Source organism: Anabrus simplex, chromosome 2 (genome assembly GCF_040414725.1).
Source record: "Anabrus simplex isolate iqAnaSimp1 chromosome 2, ASM4041472v1, whole genome shotgun sequence".
In the NCBI taxonomy this organism is placed as follows: domain Eukaryota; kingdom Metazoa; phylum Arthropoda; class Insecta; order Orthoptera; family Tettigoniidae; genus Anabrus; species Anabrus simplex.
Window position 1 is genome coordinate 1,050,097,024 of NC_090266.1, and position 20,781 is coordinate 1,050,117,804.

General features: G+C 41.4%; 1 protein-coding gene across 1 annotated transcript in view; it reads left to right on the plus strand.

The window, feature by feature from the left end:
* Positions 1–1,024: 1,024 nt before the first annotated feature.
* puc (puckered) overlaps positions 1,025–20,781 on the plus strand; it is a 200,493-nt gene continuing 180,736 nt past the window's right edge. Inside the window, exon 1 of the mRNA XM_067141978.2 lies at positions 1,025–1,159. Coding sequence (XP_066998079.1) covers positions 1,096–1,159 — 64 coding nt within the window. The 5' untranslated portion in view covers positions 1,025–1,095. The remainder of the gene's footprint in view (positions 1,160–20,781) is intronic.

Sequence of the window (20,781 nt, forward strand, 5' to 3'; positions counted from 1 at the left end):
CAGAGAGGTCTTATGGCGAGATGGGATAGGAAAGGCCTAGGAGTTGGAAGGAAGCGGCCGTGGCCTTAATTAAGGTACAGCCCCAGCATTTGCCTGGTGTGAAAATGGGAAACCACGGGAAAACATCTTCAGGGCCGCCGACAGTGGGAATCGAACCCACTATCTCCCGGATGCAAGCTCACAGCCGCGCGCCCCTAACCGTACGGCCAACTCGCCCGGTATTATTATTATTATTATTATTATTATTATTATGCCAATGAAAGATGTGAGTGGTTGCATCGACAAGGCATTAGGCTTTAGAATTATTATTATTATTATTATTATTATTATTATTATTATTATTATTATTATTATTATTATTATTATTATTATTAATCAAAATAATACATAAGAAGTGAAATAGTCAGTTTATTTGGAAACAAGTGGGTTTTTTCTTACCACATGATTTTAAGTTTTTTGTGTATTACCCAGTTTCCAATTGTGTGTACCAGAACTTGGTGTACCAACTGAGGGTTCATTTTTCTGCAGCCCGTCAAATTAGAATTTTGTTCATATCCAAGTCAACATTTCTGGTCAAGGAGGTTGGGCAACTTGTTCGCAATTTGGACTCATTAACGTGTGCCAAACCCAAATCATCCCCTTCAGGTACCCAGTTGTTCGCAATCAGGACGACACCGGAAGGACTTTCTTTTAAATTAAGCTTTCACCTAGCTACACCCACCGCTGAAGCCGTTACTGCTTACGTCTCTTAAGACCTATTCGAACACATAACATTACAGAGATACTCGTGTCGAACTGGGACCTGACCTTTCTGCTACCGCCCGGCCCGCCTGCTTGAGCTCGGCGTGAAACAAAGCCGCAGCACGGCGCAATAATATCGACCGTCCGTGAGAGCGAGCTAGCGGCGACTGTTTTCTTTACCCATGACAACATGTGCCGCAACGGGCTGAATCACTCTCAGTGTTACTATCCACTACGCTCATTTCGTGTGCGTGCGTACAACGATTCTGTCAGCCTCTGACGTAGACGGTAGTTCCGACTCCCACGAACAAGGAAATAATTCTACCTTTTCAGTCATATTTGTAGACTGTGACGATGAAGACGGCTGTGTGTTCTACGGCTGTGTCTACCATGACAACCCTGGATACCATACATACAAGTAGGTGCTATTTCTCCGTTACGACAAATTGTAGTAACAACTGTCATTGTCAACATGGCAGATAATTACCCTTAATATGAATAGTGTCGTTGAATAATCCTGTGATCAGCCACCAAAAATAAGAATAACTTTTGAAATGTCTCCTAAGAAATGAAAAAAATATTTTTGTTCTAGATTTTGTTTATGGGCTCGAAACATCACCGGGTAACACCCCTGTGTGTGTTCAATACATCTACAATAGAGTAATTGCTGTACAGTATATTGTTCTCCCTTAAAATTCGATTGGGTGTTCTAGGACTTTAAATACGCCACTAATTCTAGCATTTCCCTAAGGGCACTGTGGAAAAGTTTGTGGGCTTATCATGTTTGGGGTAGCTGGCAAAAACATAATGAATTACTTGTAACCGAACCACATTAATAATAATAATAATAATAATAATAATAATAATAATAATAATAATAATAATAATAATAATAATACCATTTTATTGGGGTTGGAATTTCAAGTCGATTTGGTCTAGTTTTAAGGCAGGGTGCCCTTTCAAACGTCAACCATATTTGGAGGAATTTATCATTACTGCGTGTTTCTGCGGTAGTTGGTAGTGTGGTGCGATGTATGTAAATGAAGATAAGTGTATTAAGACAGTCAGTCAGTCAGTCAGTCCGTCCCCGAGTCAAACGAACTAACCATACGCAGCTAAAATTCCCGGCCCGGTCGGAAATCAAACTTGGGCCTCACAGAACCGAAGGCAGTACGCTGACCATTCAGCCAAGAAGCCGGATAATAATAATAATAATAATAATAATAATAATAATAATAATAATAATGCGGTATACAGGAAGTCCCTTCACCTACAGGTTGTCTTGAAAGACTCAGGAATGCCAGAATTTTATTCTGAAATGGAGCTTCCTTAACATGTTACGTGACATTAGTGACACGCCTTTCCCTTATTTATTGGATTCAGTACTGTCACCTTGAGCACAGGAGACGAGCACCTAACCAGCCGTGCTACTCAGCCGGCATTTCAGTGTGTTTAATTTCCTGCCTTATCATAATACATGTTTTAGATATGGCATTCCGTATGTTTTTACACAATTCTATTTTTATGAGAAATTATCATCGTACCTTAACAGGATCATTTTTAAGGCTATGACCGTAATTAAGATATGGTGTGAAAATAAGAAACTTCAGGACAACCGACTGTGGTTTTCGAACCCATCATCTTCGATATGCAAGCTCACAACTACGTCGTCAGCCCGTTCGATACCTTAACATAGTTCACCGACACGACGTTTGGTTTAAGCTCTTTAAAATCTCCGTTGGAGTCCACAGAGGGCATTCAGAGGCTCTTGTCCTTCTTTGGTACTGGAGAACTCCACGTGCAGTCCTTCGAGAGAATTAGGACGTCAGAGCTTAAGGATATTTGCGACCTAGCCAGTTCCCAGCTAAAACAGATAAGATGTATTGAGCCGGTGTTTATTTGAAAAAGGGAAGGTGGGGAGGGAGGATTAGTTATTTTTCCTCGTACTAACAACACGCGCTCTACCCACCTAAATATTGACCACGCCCAGTGTTGCTTAACTGCGGAGATCTTTTGGAAAAGGTAATTTCAACATTATTATCATTATTTATGTTTTATCGCGAATGGGCCAACTAGGGAACACGATAAGTTTCACTATACACTGTGGCGTTTACTCAGTTTTCGACTGATGCAGTAGGTTTTCATTAAATCGCTGTGTCGAGCACAGCACTCATCCGACCACTTTGCACCAGTTGTCCACTTCACATCCCAGAATGTGCTAAAAGTCACAATGCTTCTTCTGAAAAGGTCTCCTTTATGCCCGTCATCTGGTTGTAGGCCCATTTCTACGAGGTCTTTTTTGATGTTAACGTACCAGGGAATTGTTGATTTTGGTTTTGAGTCAATTTTTTAAAATGCGGTTTGTCCATCGAGAGTCGTCTATCCGTCGTAGGTGGCAGTAGAAGTGAGCCCTGCGTTTGCGCAATGTGTCCGTGATCTTCTCTATCTTAGAGTAGATTTCTTGTCTGGATTTCCGTATGTGCATACTGTTTTTGTAATTTGGGCCAAGAATATTGTGGAGAATCTTTCTCTCGTTTTGCTCCAACTTTCTGAGAGAGGATAAGGCATTTTGACGCATAGAGAGATACTGGTTTGACGACGTTGTTATAATGGTGAATTTTGGTGTTTATAGAAAGGCATCTTTCGTTATACTTGTTCCGGGTGGTGTGGAAAACTACCTCCATATTTTATCATTATTATTCTTTTCCTACCACTTTTTCCACACCTATGGGGTCGCGGGTGCGAACTGCGTCGCACATGTGGATTTGGCCCTGCTTAACGGCCGGATGCCCTTCCTGACGCCAACCCTCTATGGAAGGCTGTAATCACTATTGCGTGTTTTATTTTCTTTGGTGGTTGGTAGTGTAGTGTGTTGTGTGAATATGAAGAAGAGAGTGTTGGGACGGACACAAACACCCAGTCCCCGACCCAGCAGAATTAATCAGAAACGATTAAAAACCCGACGCGGCCGGGAATCGAACCCGGGACCATCTGAACCGAAGGCTACTGCGCTAACCATTCAGCCAACGAGTCAGGCACCTCCATATTTTATTATTATTAGCCATAATTCCTACAATAAATATGGAAGGTTTGGTGAAATAGGGCAAACACAACCTATACCATTATGAAACTTGTTTCACAGACCGAGTTGACGTTCTTCCTGACTTGTTTCCCATTTTTGGGGGGTCGGCTGTACATGTGGATTTGAATAGGTGTGTATCAAGATGAAATCTACCCAGGCCCTGAGCCACCGAATGAATTAACCAGATGCGGCTAAAATCGCCGGACCGTCTAGGAATCGAACACGGGACCCTCTGAACCGAAGCTCGCTATGACAAATATTCAACCACGGAGCTTTCGGTTATCGGCCCCTAATGGTACGAAATGAGACGAAATGTAATGAAAATTTAAAAATCCATCCACTGACCAGAATTCAAAACGTGATGACGGATGGATATGAATTTAAAATAATCAGTGGATCCGATCCGCAATGCCCCACATTCCCAGAAACTAGCGTTAAACTATAGTATTACTGACCAAGGAACTGCTTCTAAAGCACAATCCTGAATCGATGATGCTTGTAGTCTAAAGGGGTCCAAAATCCAGGTCATCGGCCCCTCATAATGGTACTAGTGAAGTAGAACCATGGTATCTGTCATATTGTGGTACTAATCAGAAGTAGCGTAGACACGCGGTATTCCACACATTATGGTACTACTCAGAGGTAATGTAATGAGCACATGTAACACAGACCTATGGTGTTTCTCACATTGCGGCTCCTTTTACAGGCCACGCAAACCAATGGTGTTCCTCACAAAGGTGTACTAATCACAGGGACTCGTACTATCCCATGGTGTTCCTCACATAGTGGGTACTACTCATAGGCAAGACAGACCCATGGTGTCGCTCACCCATGCTGTCGCTCATAGAATGGTAGTTAATCACAGGTACTGTAAAACTCACTCTGATTCATACACTGTCGCTACTAATCATAATGGTTCCTTTTTCCCGAAATTGTACATAGATTAATGCGAAAACACCCTGTCTCTATGTATGAACAATGCTAGTAATGCCTATTCTCCCCGTTAAAAAGGTGTGAAGATATCGCTCGTCGGGTCGGTTGGTGCGTCTTGGCTCAGTGAGAAAAGAAACGGGAAACTACTTCACTCCTCATGTTCCTAGAACCGAGCTCGACAGCTGCAGTCGCTTAAATGCGGCCAGTATCCAGTAATCGGGAGATAGCGGGTTCGAACCCCACTGTCGGCAGTCCTGAAGATGGTTTTCCGTGGTTTCCCATTTTCACAACAGGCAAATGCTGGGGCTGTACCTTAATTAAGGCCATGGCCGATTCCTTCCCATTCCTAGGCCTTTCCTATCCCATCGTCGCCATAAGACATATCTATGTCGGTGCGACGTAAAGCAAATAGCAAAAAAAAGAAAAAAGCATTTTTCCTAGAACGCCTCTTCAGTGACGCCTAGGCCATCTATAACAGCTGATTGCGGAGCTGTTGAGGATCCAAACAGCTTTTGAGCTGTGTAAATTATATATAAATCCAAACATTGGATTAGTGGATATATCCTCATTTCTTTCTTAATCTGTTTACCCTCCAGGGTTGGTTTTTCCCTCGGACTCAGCGAGGGATCCCACCTCTACCGCTTCAAAGGCACTTTGGGTCGAGGCATACAACTGGGGCGTAGGGCCAGTACTTCGCCCAGGCGGCCTCACCTGGAGGAGAAGTGGGAAACCACGGAAAACCACTTCGAGGATGGCTCATGTGGAAATCGAGCCCACGTCTACTCACAATCAGTTGACCTACCGAGGCTGTGTGGATCCCGTTCCAGCCCTCGTACCACTTTTCAAATTTCGTGGCATAGCCGGGAATCGAACCAGGACCTCCGGGGATGGCAGCTAATCACACTAAACACTACACCACAGAGGCGGACCTTTTTCGACCACTACGAGCGCTAATGTGAGTCAATGCATTATTTCACTTAAGCCCTTATAACTAAATTCGGGGTGGACATTTCTCAAAAAACTCAAAAATGCCTGAGGGTATAGAAGGAAGGAACACACAACAGAGAGAATTATGTAAATTTAATATGTCGAGGATTCGAATCAAAAAGAAAACGAGTAAGGAAACAAGCGATTTTAGACTGGTTTTCCAGAACTGCATTTAGGCCGGGTGTTATTTTCGAAATTTACTTTTCTTAGTTTGATACAGCTATCCAAGACTCGCAATTTGAAACCATTCCGTCGTAGTTACTGCTTTCGCGGGACTCAAATAAAACTGAGGTACAGTATTTGCTTGATGTGGAAATGGGGAAACCATCTTCAGGGCTGTCAATGGTGGGTTTTGAATCCACTCTCTCCCGAATGCAAGCTCACAGCTAGGTGATATGAACCGCGTAGCTAACTCGTTTGGTGTTAATCTAATGGAGGACTGCTGTGTTGTAAATGAATTATCGTTGGCTTTTCTGAAGGTTACTGACAGCGTTCATTTTCAAGAACTTCCTGAGGGGATTTGGCATACCCATTAGACGTCATCCGACTTCAATGACGAAGAAGATTTTACCTCTATGTATCAGGGATTTCCTTCCTTATTGACTGTGGTCAGGCACTTCCTCTACTTTCTGTCGCTTTGCGTAAGTAGTTAGGGCAAAGACCTAGTGCTCTCTCTTAGATCGTGCGTCACTTTCGTACGGATCCCATCAAACACTGGCATCACCTGCAACCAGAGTTGGAAAGTAATTTAAGTACTCGTAACGATTACATTCTTAGTAATTCTTATTTGTAATCGTTACTTTTCTCACAAAATGTGTTCTTTACTTGTAAATTACTTCTTGAGTCCGTCTCTGTGGTGTAGTTGTTAGTGTGATTAGGTGCAACCCAAGTAGGTCTGGGTTCGGTTCCCGGCTCGGCCACGAAATTTGAGGAGTGGTACGACGGCTGGAACGGGGTCTACTCAGCCTCGGTAGGTCAACTGAGTAGAGGGGGTTCGATTTACACCTCAGCCATCCTCGAAGTGGTTTTCCGTGGTTTCCCACTTCTCCTCCAGGCAACTTCCTTCCCTCTTCCTTGTCTATCCCTTGCCATAGTCCCATCCCCCGACAAGGCCCCCGTTCAGCATAGCAGGTGAGGCCACCTGGGCGAGCTACTGGTCCTCCTTCTCAGTTTTATCCCCTACCCAATGTTTCAGGTTCCAGGACACTGCCCTTGAGGCGGTAGAGGTGTGATCCCTCACTGAGTCCGAGGGAGAAACCAAACCTGGAGGGTAAACAGATTAAGAAAGAAAGTAAGGATTGCAGGAAGTAAATTCTTTCTGTTTTCTTTCTTTCTTTCTTTCTTAATCCGTTTACCCTCCAGGGTTGGTTCTTCCCTAGGACTCAGCGAGGGATCCCACCTCTACCACCTCAATGGCAGTTTTCTGGAGGGTGAGAGGTTGGGTCGGGGATACAATTAGGGAGGAGGACCAGTACCTCGCCCAGGTGGCCTCACCTGCTATACTGAACAGGGGCCTTGTGGGGGAATGGGAGGATTGGAAGGGATAGACAAGGAAGATGGGATGAAGCCGCCGTGGCTTTAAGTTAGGTACCATCCCGGCATTTGTGTGGAAAAGAAGTGGGAAACCACGGAAAACCACTTCGAGGATGGCTGAGGAGGGATCGAACCCCCATCTACTCATTTGACCTCCCGAGGCTGAGTGAACCCCGTTCCAGCCCGCGTACCACTTTTCTAAATTTTGTGGCGGAGCCGGGTGGCAGCTAATCGTACTAACCACTACACCACAGAGGCGGATTACTTGTAGTTGACTTCTTGAAATAAAATTGTAATCGTTACATTCTTGTAATTGGTACACATCGCACGAAAGCAGAAACTTGAAAAAATAAATAGTGCTAAAGATAACTTTTTCAATTCTACTCCAGCAGAATTAGTAGCTTCACCAGTTCTGGGTGAGGTACTGTCTTACCTCTCCAGTACTTTCAAAGACATTCTAACGATGGTCTTCAAATTAAGCACAGGTATTCCTTCAAGTGCCCCTGTAGGGTGCCTTTTCAATAAATGCAAAGATTTACACTCCCCCTTAAGATGTATAGGATTAGCGATGATATATATATATATATATATATTTTTGCTACTTGCTTTACGTTGCACTGACGCAGAGAGGTCTTATGGCGACGATGGGACAGGAAAGGCCTAGGAATGGGAAGGAATCGGCCGTGGCCTTAATTAAGGTACAAACCCAGCATTTGCCTGGTGTGAAAATGGGAAACCACGGAAAACCACTTTCAGGGCAGCCGACAGTGGGGTTCGAACCCACTATCTCCCGGATGCGAGCTCAGATGAGAATTTTAAGAACCAATTTATTTATTTATTTGCAAAGTAAATGGAAAACCATTTCAGACGCTAAAATTCATTAAATAAAATAAAAATGATGGAAGAATGTCATTTCGAAAATTCCGAGGCATCATGTTTAGTCTCCTAGTGATGATAGACACTTAATATCTTTTTGCCAGAGGTGCTCACGCCGGGCATTCCGTCCAGCGGGCGCCCAGCAGACGTGGCCACGTCACAGGCCGTGGAGGTTGGGTGAAGTTCTTCCAGTTACTCTCGATCACTGCGGCGATACCCGAGTTTGAAATGGAGGCAGAAAATAATAAAAGAAGGAGGGCAGAATTGCATGTCATTTTAAACTTACTTTGTAAGAAATAAGTTATTTTTATTACAGTTTATGTACTTTGACCGGATACAATAAAGAGTTAGGCCTACAACCTCAAATATTTTTAGAATGTACGTAATGAATTACAATTTTCACTATTACATTTTAAGAGGTGCTTCAGAAGCAATTCTAATATAATACGGAGTTAAGACGGATAAGTTGTGGCTTGTGGTTGTTTGGGTTTAAATTATCTGATAAACTCACCACCAATCCAATCGTGCTTAGCGGGAATAAAATCAATGAGGTTATTTATTTGAAGTCATACTATACATCTATCTGGTAGATACATTTACGCTGTTGTTGTTGCTGTTGTTGTTGTTACTTTAATCCTGGATAGTAAATATCTACGTCCTCACTCGTGATGAAACTCCCTCTCGCCATTTAGGGGCTAGCTATTATCACCGGACGCCTGGTAAATTTTAAATACTATTTTCAGAAATTCAATGAACACGGAAAATCACACAACAGTACAACACTGTGCAAAATCATTGGTGCATTATGTAATTATATTACATTTTGTTTAATGAATAACAGGAATTTTACTTTTTTAATGGAAATACTGTCATTCCCATCCAAGGGATTGTAAATCGTAGCTTGTGTGTACGCTTTAACTCTATACCTTATACAATATCAGTTTTCTTTGATTGAATAAATATAAGACAATAAAACTGACTGTTTATATCGAGCGTAGTATAAGTCAAACCGGGATATCCTGAAAAGGTCCGTTTTTGTTGTTGTGATTATAGAGTTTTATTTTAAATAAGATATCCCAATCAGCACTTCGCTGAGTAGTGGAGGAGAGCTTCGTAATTACAATCGAACGTCAATGTTCTCTCGCTTCCCTGCAAAGTGTGTTCACCCTCTCGCTTCACTGTGACGTATAGGCTACTTGCTGCCCGCATTTACGTCACGCCAGCCCGATCGCACTAGGCTAGCCTCAACGGGCACTCAGGAGAGCGCCTCTGCTCTATGCTGAAGAACAGGCACACACACAAAATGAATTATTATATTCCTTTCCCTTGCAAACTTTTGTATTATTCCAGCCTCAACCGAAAAAAAAACCAGTGATTTCCTTAAGACTGACATTCTGTAAAGTAATTGTAATTGTAAGTTTTCTGATTGATTGTTGGAAAAGTAATTTGTAATCGTAACCGAGTAAAATATTACTCGAATAACTGTAATCGAGCGCACTTAATTTTCTCTTGTACTCTTCCCACAACTGCCTAGAACGAGCACGTCGATGCACTACTCAAGGAGCACAACGAACCGTAGAAGAGCTGAACATCTCATTCTATCCGCAAAATTTACCATAATTCATCTATTAACAAGCTTACAGGGAATAGAACAGAGCATAGGAAGAACCGCAATCAACCAAGGGACATCAATACTCCCTCAAACAAAAATATCCCCCACGACACCCTTGGTTCTCCAAGTGGAACTCCCAGCGAAGGTATTGAACACTTTAAGGTCCTTTGCAGGATACCTACCTTCCTTACCTATTAGCAAATCGACATGAGATTTTTCTCTTGGGTCATCTAGGGTTCTTCGTCACTTGCTTAGGTAAGAGGCGGGTTTCAGTAACTTTAACTAACTATCTACTAAATGAGAGGAATCGAGTCAAACGAGAACTGATGTTTGTTTAAGTAATTTAAAATGAGGTTGAAGAGACACATGACATTTAACATCACTTAAACAACGAACTCAGTCTTGTCCGTAAAGAAAAGAACAGTCACAACGCTGATGAGAGATACTGGCTTTGGAGACCTTAACTCAAATGCCTTAGGGGCATCCTTACTAGAAACCACTGTCTTAAGAGTGAAATAAAGAAAATCTGGAGATCCCTAAGATCGGCTTCCACGTGAGACTGCATGTACCGTCGTAATGATTCGTGATGATCCAGCCCCCTTAGCACGAGCTCTGGACTCTTGGTATAATTAAGGCAGTCCAATCTGTATGTGCCACAACGTTGTTGTACGCCATGGACCCTTAATTGAATCGATGTGACCTACGACTATGTCATGGACCGACATCTAACTTTGTAATTTACGTTAAAGTCATTGTGGACGATGACCGTAAGGAAAATTATGCTATAATGGCAGATGGCCCTAATCTAAGTCACTGAGGTTGATGACCGCATGACCATCCATATTTCTAGGCTGAAGGCTGAACATAATTAAGTTACAGTTGTTGATGACCAATGTTTCCACATTAATAAATCCCCCAGCACATCTGATGCTCAACAAATCAAAATCAAAATTATAACAACAACAACAACAACAACAACAACAACAAAGAACGCTCACAACACTTGTGTCAGAAAAGTCCCTTGCCATCGGACATGTCCCCTTAATCGTTACGTTAATAAGTTGAGATTTCCCGTCAAAATAAACTAACACTTCCAGAATACATTTTCAAGTTAGTCACTTGATTTTAAGTTAATTCTCAAAATACGACTTCACTGAATTTAATAATGTAATAAATTGAAGTAATCTCATAATCCTAATTAGCTACAAATTTTATCTACCCCGAGCGAATGGTTTCTTTAAAAAATCCCTAATTATTTCAATTACATAATCGTCTTGTTTTATTACTCACTTTATTAATTGCTGCTGAAAATGGAATACATTTTTATGATTCCCAATACTATTTATTTCATGACGTCACTCAACAACCTTACGTTAACACTAACAATTATTAAGAAACTAGCTTGGATAATCCTTAAATCCTACAATCTGCACAAATTAAAACACAACGCAAAATAACTAATACCCGTCACATCGCTTCGTGACTTTTAAAAATAAGATTTTGTACAACACTCGAATAATGTCAGACAACTTTATTACAATTCTCAAATTTTGACATCCCTGAAAATGGTTACCTCCAACATCATCGTCTCATTTCCGTCGCTTCAAAAATGAATTCAAATCTCTGTTACAACGAGTCTCTTCTAAAGAATGAAATCTGACTCCAAACATTTTACTATCATGAAAAATTCCCAGTTACATTTACAGTTGGTTTCTAGTAGCGAGCTCTATCCAATAACAGCTGGCTCGAGTAACGGGACACTAGTCTGGCCTTCGTTATCTTGAAACGAAACACATGGGCGCTGGTTGTGTTTTTAACTGGCATGAAATGAAAGGGAAAAAACTTGTCTTAATGAAACAACAAAATTCGGTCTCGCTGGCAATTCACATGAAATATAATTCTTGACCCACATACATTATGCGAAAAGATTTAATTTAAGACGTCACTCAGATATTCATATTCATCACGAACCTACGGTTTCACGTGGGATCCTAATTATGGACTGACCCTATTCCCATCTCAATAAATGACACAAAATAACTCCTCGGTTTTCCTACACTGAAGATCCCGGCATCAACACTACAGGATTTCAACAACCTGATTCACAATCCTTCATTACCTCCCTTTTCGGTTTGCACAAAATCTCGACACAACAATAATATGGAATATCTCTCTTGGGTGACCCACAATGCTGTTACACAAACTCTGTGACAACTAACCATCTCTCCCCGCATATCTGAGCTAAATGTTTCCAAAAACCAAAATTCACAATCTTGACTTACAAAAAATGTTACTGTTATTTTCCTCTCAACAGTTCTACACAGATTTCAACAGACTTTCCGATTATCCAAGAAAATAAAACAAATGACCTTTTGTCATATTTCTGACATTTTCACGAAATAAAAGGGTGACCAAAATGCGTCACAGATACATACACAAGAAAAACAGTAACATCATGAAACAAATAAAAGCATTTTAACAAGGTGGTAATTCACATACCTCTATTCGTACGTCTTCTCCCATCTTTACAGATTCACCAGCCTCTCAATCTGTTTATTTAGCCATCTCGACAGATACTGGCTGTATAAACATATTTTTCCTTTAATTTTATTCACCTGAAAATAACGACATAAACAAAAAAAATACCATTCACACGTTCTCTTCCTTGCATGGACCGAACAGGTCTATTAAACACCGACTCGCACACGCAATTATTTTAAAATACAACCATTATTATCTATAACTTCAGTTGTAGGTATTGCAGGATCGAGGAATTAGAATGACCGTCCATTGCATGTCCCTGAAGAATGGCATGATGTTTAAAACCTATCTCCACTTGGAGATGATATTACAGCCACCTTCGGCCAAAATCTGTCTTCCCTTGGGACTTAGTCTTTCAAACGCTGGTTTATAAAGTTACTGTGAAATACGTGGACTCGCCTCGAATTCAATGGACACAATGTGAGATTGCGAATGGCGCATCGCTCTTTTATACCATTTACCCCCACTCTCATGCCATTTTCATTTACCGCCAAAAATTTTACAGACACCTTTTCTACCCCATAAAAATGTATTGATGGCAGGTCTCGATGTAACACATAGTTGTATAGTTTAGTAGCAGTGTTAATGATAGCATTTAAGTATTTCTCTTAACCCACTAAATTGTTTAATTACCTCATAATCATAAGATAGGCACTATATTTGGTCGATGTAACAGAGTTGGAACAAACAGGCGCGTAGTTTGACAAATTCCCTTCTGAAACTATTTAGCGGTTTAAAATCTGTATCATTAATGACCAAATTGTTTCTCTTAAAATTTCCGAACATTCACTATGGCAGTTTCGTCGCCAGTTCTTCTTAAAATGTACTTTTAATTAGAACAAATAGTCCACCATATCCATGCTCCTGTTCCAAGTGCTGGTGACGTATTTTTTTTTAGCGTGAGAATGAGAACTAACACCTGGTCCTCTACGTGCCATCTGTGGCCAGATATAAAAATATAGGTAGAGTTTCCGACTTGTAATTTATATGGGACCTCATGTAATGACTTTAGGATTCTGGTTCCTTATGACACAAAGGTCATGGTTTCAGTATATAACGTCAGTTATTCGTATGCGTTTTTTAAAGATTTATTTGTCACTCAGAAAGTAGCCATACAGCCGGTAAAACATCGTGGATAAATACATAAAGTACCTACCATATATAAAAGAACAATATATCCAAAGTGCATGCAACAGATGAAATATCTCAACACACAATAAATACAACGCATTTTATTCACTTCACAGCACACGCAAAAGAACTTTGGGCGATAAATGCCTCATTCAGATCTTCAGATCAGCCATATGTAAAAATTGGGCAAGTGCTAGGTAAGTGTTGGTATCAGATCTTCTTAGTGAACATATTACACTGGTAGGAGAAGGGACATGAATAGGGACCAGTTTTCATATAAAACACGTTGTTCCTGTCGATATTTACTGCAACCGAGAATGATGTGGTTAAGATCGACAATTTTCTCTTGCTCCTTATCGCACATAGGAGAATCCACTACTCTAATTCGATGAATATGATTTGGGTAGCAGCCATGACCGAAACGGTTACGTATGATGGACGTAAGATGGCGCCTACTAAGACGTAATTTGTCAAACCAGGATCGTGTTGGTATGTGAGGCTAATGAGCAGCGCATTGTCGTCCTTTAATCTTCGTTCGTTCGTAATCTGTTTACCCTCCAGGGTCGGTTTTTCCCTCGGACTCAGCGAGGGATCCCACCTCTACCACCTCAAGGGCAGTGTCCTGGAGATTCAGACTTTGGGTCGGGGATACAACTGGGGAGAATGACCAGCAACTCGCCCAGGCGGCCTCACCTGCTATGCTGAACAGAGGCCTAGTGGAGGGATGGGAAGATTGGATGGGACAGGCAAGGAAGAGGGAAGGAAGCGGCCGTGGCCTTTATTTAGGTACTATCCCGGCATTTGCCTGGAGGAGAAGTGGGAAACCACGGAAAACCACTTCCAGGATGGCTGAGGTGGGAATCGAACCCACCTGTACTCAGTTGACCTCCCGAGGCTGAGTGGACCCCGTTCCAGTCCTCGTACCACTTTTCAAACTTCGTGGCAGAGCCGAGAATCGAACCCGGACCTCTGGGGGTGGCAGCTAATCACGCTAACCACTATACCACAGAGGCGGACCCTTTAGTCTTCGTATGCGGATTAATCACGGCAGTTTCCAAAGCCATCTATTCAGGATCAATGTTGTGGACACTTCTTGCTGCTCTTGTGAAGGGACATCGATACAAGAATTAAATTGTATTTCTTTAGGTTGTTCACATTTTAAGCATCATCAAAATGGTTTCCTTACTGAATTAGTTAAAATAGAACAACTAAAAAGCAGTGGCACTAGTCTCCTAGCATCTTATAACAAGAAAGTATTCTAAGTTATAGAAACTTGTATCTAACCACAATCTCTGTACAGTGTATTATGCATTGCATAGTGTTATTGTTATTTTTAATGTCTTCTTATTTTGTTGTTGGGTGCACGGTCCATTTGGGACCAAATTGCAACAAATGGAAAAGAACTTGTTTTTTTCTCTCTGTCTTCCTCCCTCCCCCCACCTCCACCCTGTGTGTGTAAGAGAGAGAGAGAGGGTGGAGGTGAGTCTGATCTTGTGAACATAATGTTTTAATTAATACGAATTAGGACGTTACGTACCATGCAAGCATTCGCCTGAAATTGAGGTGGAGAAGGAATGCGCCGCAATGTCTAAGGCATTAGTCACCAGTTGGCGGACCCCGAACCGAATCCATACCATGGACCTTCGCCTTTCGGAACAGCTAAGAAATGAATATAATCTACAAATATAGTCTTATGTGAACTCTTTCATTTTTCGAATCTGCCCAAGTTAGTAGATTCGAACAAACTGGCTCAGTCCGGTGGTATCTAAAAGAGCTCAAATACGCCATCCTTGCGTCGGCAGATTTACCGGTACGTACAAGAACTCCTGAGGGTCAAAATTCCTGTACTTCGGTGTCTTCGAAAACCGTTAATGTAGTTAATGGGACGTACAACCAATAATACAATTATTAGTACCGAGCGACTTGGCTGTGCGGTTAGGGTCGCGCAGCTGTGAGCCTGCATTTGAGAGATAGTGGGTTCGAATCCCACCATCCGCAGCTCTGAGGATGGTTTTGTGTGGTTTCCCACTTTCACAGCAGACAAATGCTGGGGCTATACTTTAATTAAGACCACAGCCGCTACCTTCCCAGTCCTAGCCATTTCCCATTCTTCTGTCGCCGAAAACCTTTGATGTCTTCGTGCGAAGTTAAACAAGTAGCAAAATAAAAAATGAAAAGGAAAAGGTTATAATAATTATTACAACACTCAGTCTTTAACATGACAAAAATCGAGCTCGATAGCTGCAGTCGCTGAAGTGCGGTCAGTATCCAGTATTTGAGAGGTAGTAGGTTCGAACTCCTTCCTATTCCATCGTCGCCATAAGACCTATCTGTGTCAGTGCGACGTAAAGCAACTTTAAAAAAATAACATGACAAAAATCTACTGACACAGGGTGTCTTTCATTTTACCACTCTTGGATCCTTAACGTGACAATAAATCTGCTGACACAAGGTGTCTTTCATTTTACCACTCTTGGATCCTTAACGTGACAGTAAATCTGCTGACACAAGGTGCCTTTCATTTTACCACTCTTGGATCCTTAACGTGACAATAAATCTGCTGACACAAGGTGTCTTTCATTTTACCACTCTTGGATCCTTAACGTGACAATAAATCTGCTGACACAAGGTGCCTTTCATTTTACCACTCTTGGATCCTTAACGTGACAGTAAATCTGCTGACACAAGGTGCCTTTAATTTTACCACTCTTGGATCCTTAACGTGGCAATGAATCTGCTGACACAAGATGTATTTCATTTTACCACTCTTGGATCTTTAACGTGACAATAAATCTGCTGACACAAGGTTTTTTTTTTTTTTGCTAGGGGCTTTACGTCGCTCCGACACAGATGGGTCTTATGGCGACGATGGGATAGGAAAGGCCTAGGAGTTGGAAGGAAGCGGCCGTGGCCTTAATTAAGGTACAGCCCCAGCATGTGCCTGGTGTGAAAATGGGAAACCACGGAAAACCATCTTCAGGGCTGCCGATAGTGGGATTCGAACCTACTATCTCCCGGATGCAAGCTCACAGCCGCGCGCCTCAACGCGCACGGCCAACTCGCCCGGTGCTGACACAAGTTGTCTTCTATTGGAGTGCTCTTAAATCCTTAACCACCGGGCTGAGTGGCTCAGACAGTTGAGGTGCTGGCGTTCTGACCCCATCTTGGCAGGTTCGATCCTGGCTCACTCCGGTGGTATTTGAAGGTGCTCAAATATGTCAGCCTCGTGTCAGTATATTTACTGACACATAAAAGAACTCCCGAGGGACTAAATTCCGGCACCTCGGCATCTCCGAAAACCGTAAAAGTAGTTAGTGGGACGTAATGCAAATAACATTATTATTATATTATTATTATTATTATTATTATTATTATTATTATTATTATTATTATTATTATTATTATTATTATTAGTCTATTAAATCCTTAACCTGGCAGTATATCTTCTGACAGGAGGTCTCTTGCATTTAAGTCCTCTTAAATCTTTAAATTGACAATAATTCAGTTTACAGGTGATGAATTCCGTTGAAGCGCACTTGAATGTTTGTCGTAAACGTAAATCTGTTGACACGAGGTTTCTTGCACTGAAATACTTTGGAATCATTAACGTGATAGTAAATACATTTGAACTGCCTGAGGAGGTTGGTCATCTCTGATCGGAGCAGGGATATATCAATTTCTTCTATAAAGAATACGGTAATGCAGGGTGTGAAATCTCGGGAGGAAAGGGAGGGTTCCCCTCTCCACCAACGGTTTTATCTCAAAGGTTCCTCCGCACTAAAATTACCCGGCGGGGGGAGGGGGGGGAATTCTTTCATTTTAAAATAATGAGCAAAATGTAGAACGCATATATTACTGAAATTAATGTGTTGGGTTTTTTTGCTGTGTATATTTCCGTAAAAACATCAGCAATAATACACATAATATAGAAATAATAGAATGACTGCCAGTCCTTGAGCAATGTATAAAAATTGTTTCAGTTGTGTCAAGACTCCAGTGGGGAGAACAGATTGATTTGGAAACCAAACTGGACTAAGACAGGGAAGTATATTGTTTCCACTTATGTTTATCGTGATTATAGATTAAATTCTAAAGGAAACAAAGGCGAGATATAGAGGGGATATGAAAATATTGCTGTTTGCAGATGACATAGTGATCTGTGGAATCAATAATACAGAAGTGCAAATCCAACTAGAGGCTTTAAATGACAATATTGAGAAATATGGTATGAAAATCAGTGTGGAGAAGAGTAAAATAGTGGTTATGACAAGAGGAGAAAGAGAAGGAAAATCAAGGGACAAAACCTTGAGGTTGCTGAATACCACTTCAAATATGTGGGAAGTGAAATAACGCCGTAAGGTTGGATAAGGAGGTCAGCAGAAAGTACGTTCTACCTGAATGTAAGAAATCTGGTGTGGAACAGGGAACTTCCTATGAAATGTAAAGAGATAACGTACACGATGTACTATACCCATAGATTAACGTATACATCATAGACTTGGACTTTGACGTCAAGAAATTAGAGTAAAATTCAGGTCAGTGAGATGAAGTTCCTGAGGAGTATGGTAGGGAAGATAAGGAGAGACAGATTAAGAAATGTTGAGGTCAGAAAAGAGATAGGGTTAGAATAATTGAGTGAGAGGATGGAGAAGAATAAATTGAGATGGTTTGGACATGTTATGAAGATGGAGGTGGAAAGGATACTAAGACAAGTGTTGGAGGCTAAGATATAAGGAAGGAGAACAAGAGGGAGGCCCAGAGCAAGATGGATGGACTCTGTCACGAACAGTATAAGAGAAAGAAGACTGGACTGGAAAACAATTACTGAAGAGGAGTGGTGGAAGGAGTGGCAGCGGTGAAGAAGTGCCATCAACAGCCCGACCTGGCACGAGCTGGGCAAGGGGAAATGAAAATGATGATGATGATGATGATGATGATGATGATGATGATGATGATGATGATGGTGAAGAGAATGACTGCCAGATCTTGAGCAATACAGCAACGAAGCGGTGACAACGCCTGCAACCTGAAAAGCCCATCTGAAACTCGGGCAACAATATAACTTACATGAAGCAACTCATAAGATCTGCCACCAGCCGTGCTCGAGAGAGTGTGTGTGTGTGCGTAGGCTTCTGAGATTAGCACCGACTTTTTCCACCGAATACGCCTAAGGATTCAGTGAAATTGCGCCTAGTTCTAAGTGCCTACTGATTACTGATATTTTTATTGAACTGTGTAGAGACTAATGGAGAAAATATAATTGCTTAAGAGTAATAACTTTCCAATGTTTATCATTCTTGGTATAACAACATAATTAAAACAAAGATATTTAAAATTACATTTATCTGGGGATGGGGGTAACATACTTACAGGGGAATTATATACCCCTCCTCCGCCGGGTATGCCTCATATAAATACTAGTGGTTAAGCCCCATGATCCTTCACCCCCCCCCCCCCACCAACACACTTTTCCTTCTGATTTCGCACCCTGCTCTAATGTACTCCAAACGTCGGCAACCTGTTCCAACCCGGACGAAGAACGTAAGAGTAGTACAGAATACAACACAAAACTGCTTACAGTATTCATTATTATTATTATTATTATTATTATTAATATTATTATTATTATTATTATTATTATTATTATTATTATTAACAAATATAGCGCAATTGCGAAATACCCCGGTGGCAATGATCACTTACAGTAACGTGATAATAAGGTTAAAATATTATAACCCAACAACAACTTCAAATACAACAGCAAGAGTACAGTAAGCAATTCCATGGAAGGAAAACATTACAACAAATACTACTAGTTTAACATTCTATTCCAGCATCATCATATACAATTTAATTTCTGTTTTATGACTGTACTTATATTAGTACTAGAATTAAATTATGTTCTGTATTGTATTTGGATAATATTCTTCTTCTGTTTATACTACATGTGTAGGGCACAGAATATACTACTGTTCTTATGATTACAATGAATTATTATTATTATTATTATTATTATTATTATTATTATTATTATTATTATTATTATTATTATATTCTTTTGCCGGTCCCGCGGTGTAGGGATAGCGTGTCTGCCTCTTACCCGGAGACCCCGCGTTCGATTCACGGCCAGGTCAGGGGTTTTTACCTGCATCTGAGGGCTGGTTCGAGGTCCACTCAGCCTACGTGATTACAATTGAGGAGCTATCTGACGGTGAGATGGCGGGCCAGGTCTCCAAAGCCAAGAATAACGGCCGAGAGGATCCGTCGTGCTGACCACACGCCACCTCGTAATCTGCAGGCCTTCGGGCTGAGCAGCAGTCGCTTGGTAGGCCATGGCCCTACGGGGCTGTTGTGCCATGGGGTTTGGTTTGGTATTATATTATTTTCTTACAGTAGAGAGTGTTTTATAGAATTCCAAATAGCTAGTGTCTGTCTTAGCTACAAGTTTACAGACCACACTTTCCTGGTCTTGTTTACCTCGACAGAAGTATGATCTATGGTGGGCTTCGTGTCTGCCATCAAGTTTCCTCACGGTATTTCCGCTCTTTCCACATTTGACTGATTGTACGTAATCACATCATTCACAGATCTGTGTCCGCTACTCCCAGCAGTACGCCATGGAAGAAATACTGTATGTCAAGTACAGACCCTTTCAGTTTGGGTAGCGACAGTAAATATGGCACTACTCATGATTCTTACTGCTAATAGAGAGTCCAGAGGCCAGCATAGTTGCATCATGCGGTTGGCGTAGTTCTTCTACAATATTAAGGTACTATAAAGGGGTGTACTTGGTCGGAGATAATACAGTTGAGAATAAGTCTGGCCGAAACCCTCGGCTCCAGACCTATGGAATGTGATGTTCTCCTTCCAATTCCTAGCCTCAGCTAATGTCAAAAATACGCCCATCAATAGAAACACTCCATCGACACAGGCAGTTAGACAGACCTTATACACACGAAGTACATGGGGCTTTTGATTACGATGTCCTAAACACATTACATGGGCCGATGACCTTCGATGTTAGGCCCCTTAAAACAACAAGCATCATCAAACACATTACATGAAGCAACAACAACTAACAAGCAGTCTGTTGTTTAACGAGAGGGAGACTGGTAGACGTATACAATATGGCATCTGTTGAGTAATCACAGAACCAGCAGACATCGATAGAATGGCAGTGTATGTCATATAGCAGAAATGGATTGCTGCAATTGTCTCAAGAAGCATTTGTTTGATCCGTTACTTCTTTCTAGCACACTAGAAAAATCTGAAAATTCAGAAGCAGTTTAGTTCGTTTGCGGTAAAACATTTCGGTGCTACAAACTATACAAGGGACGACGCACTT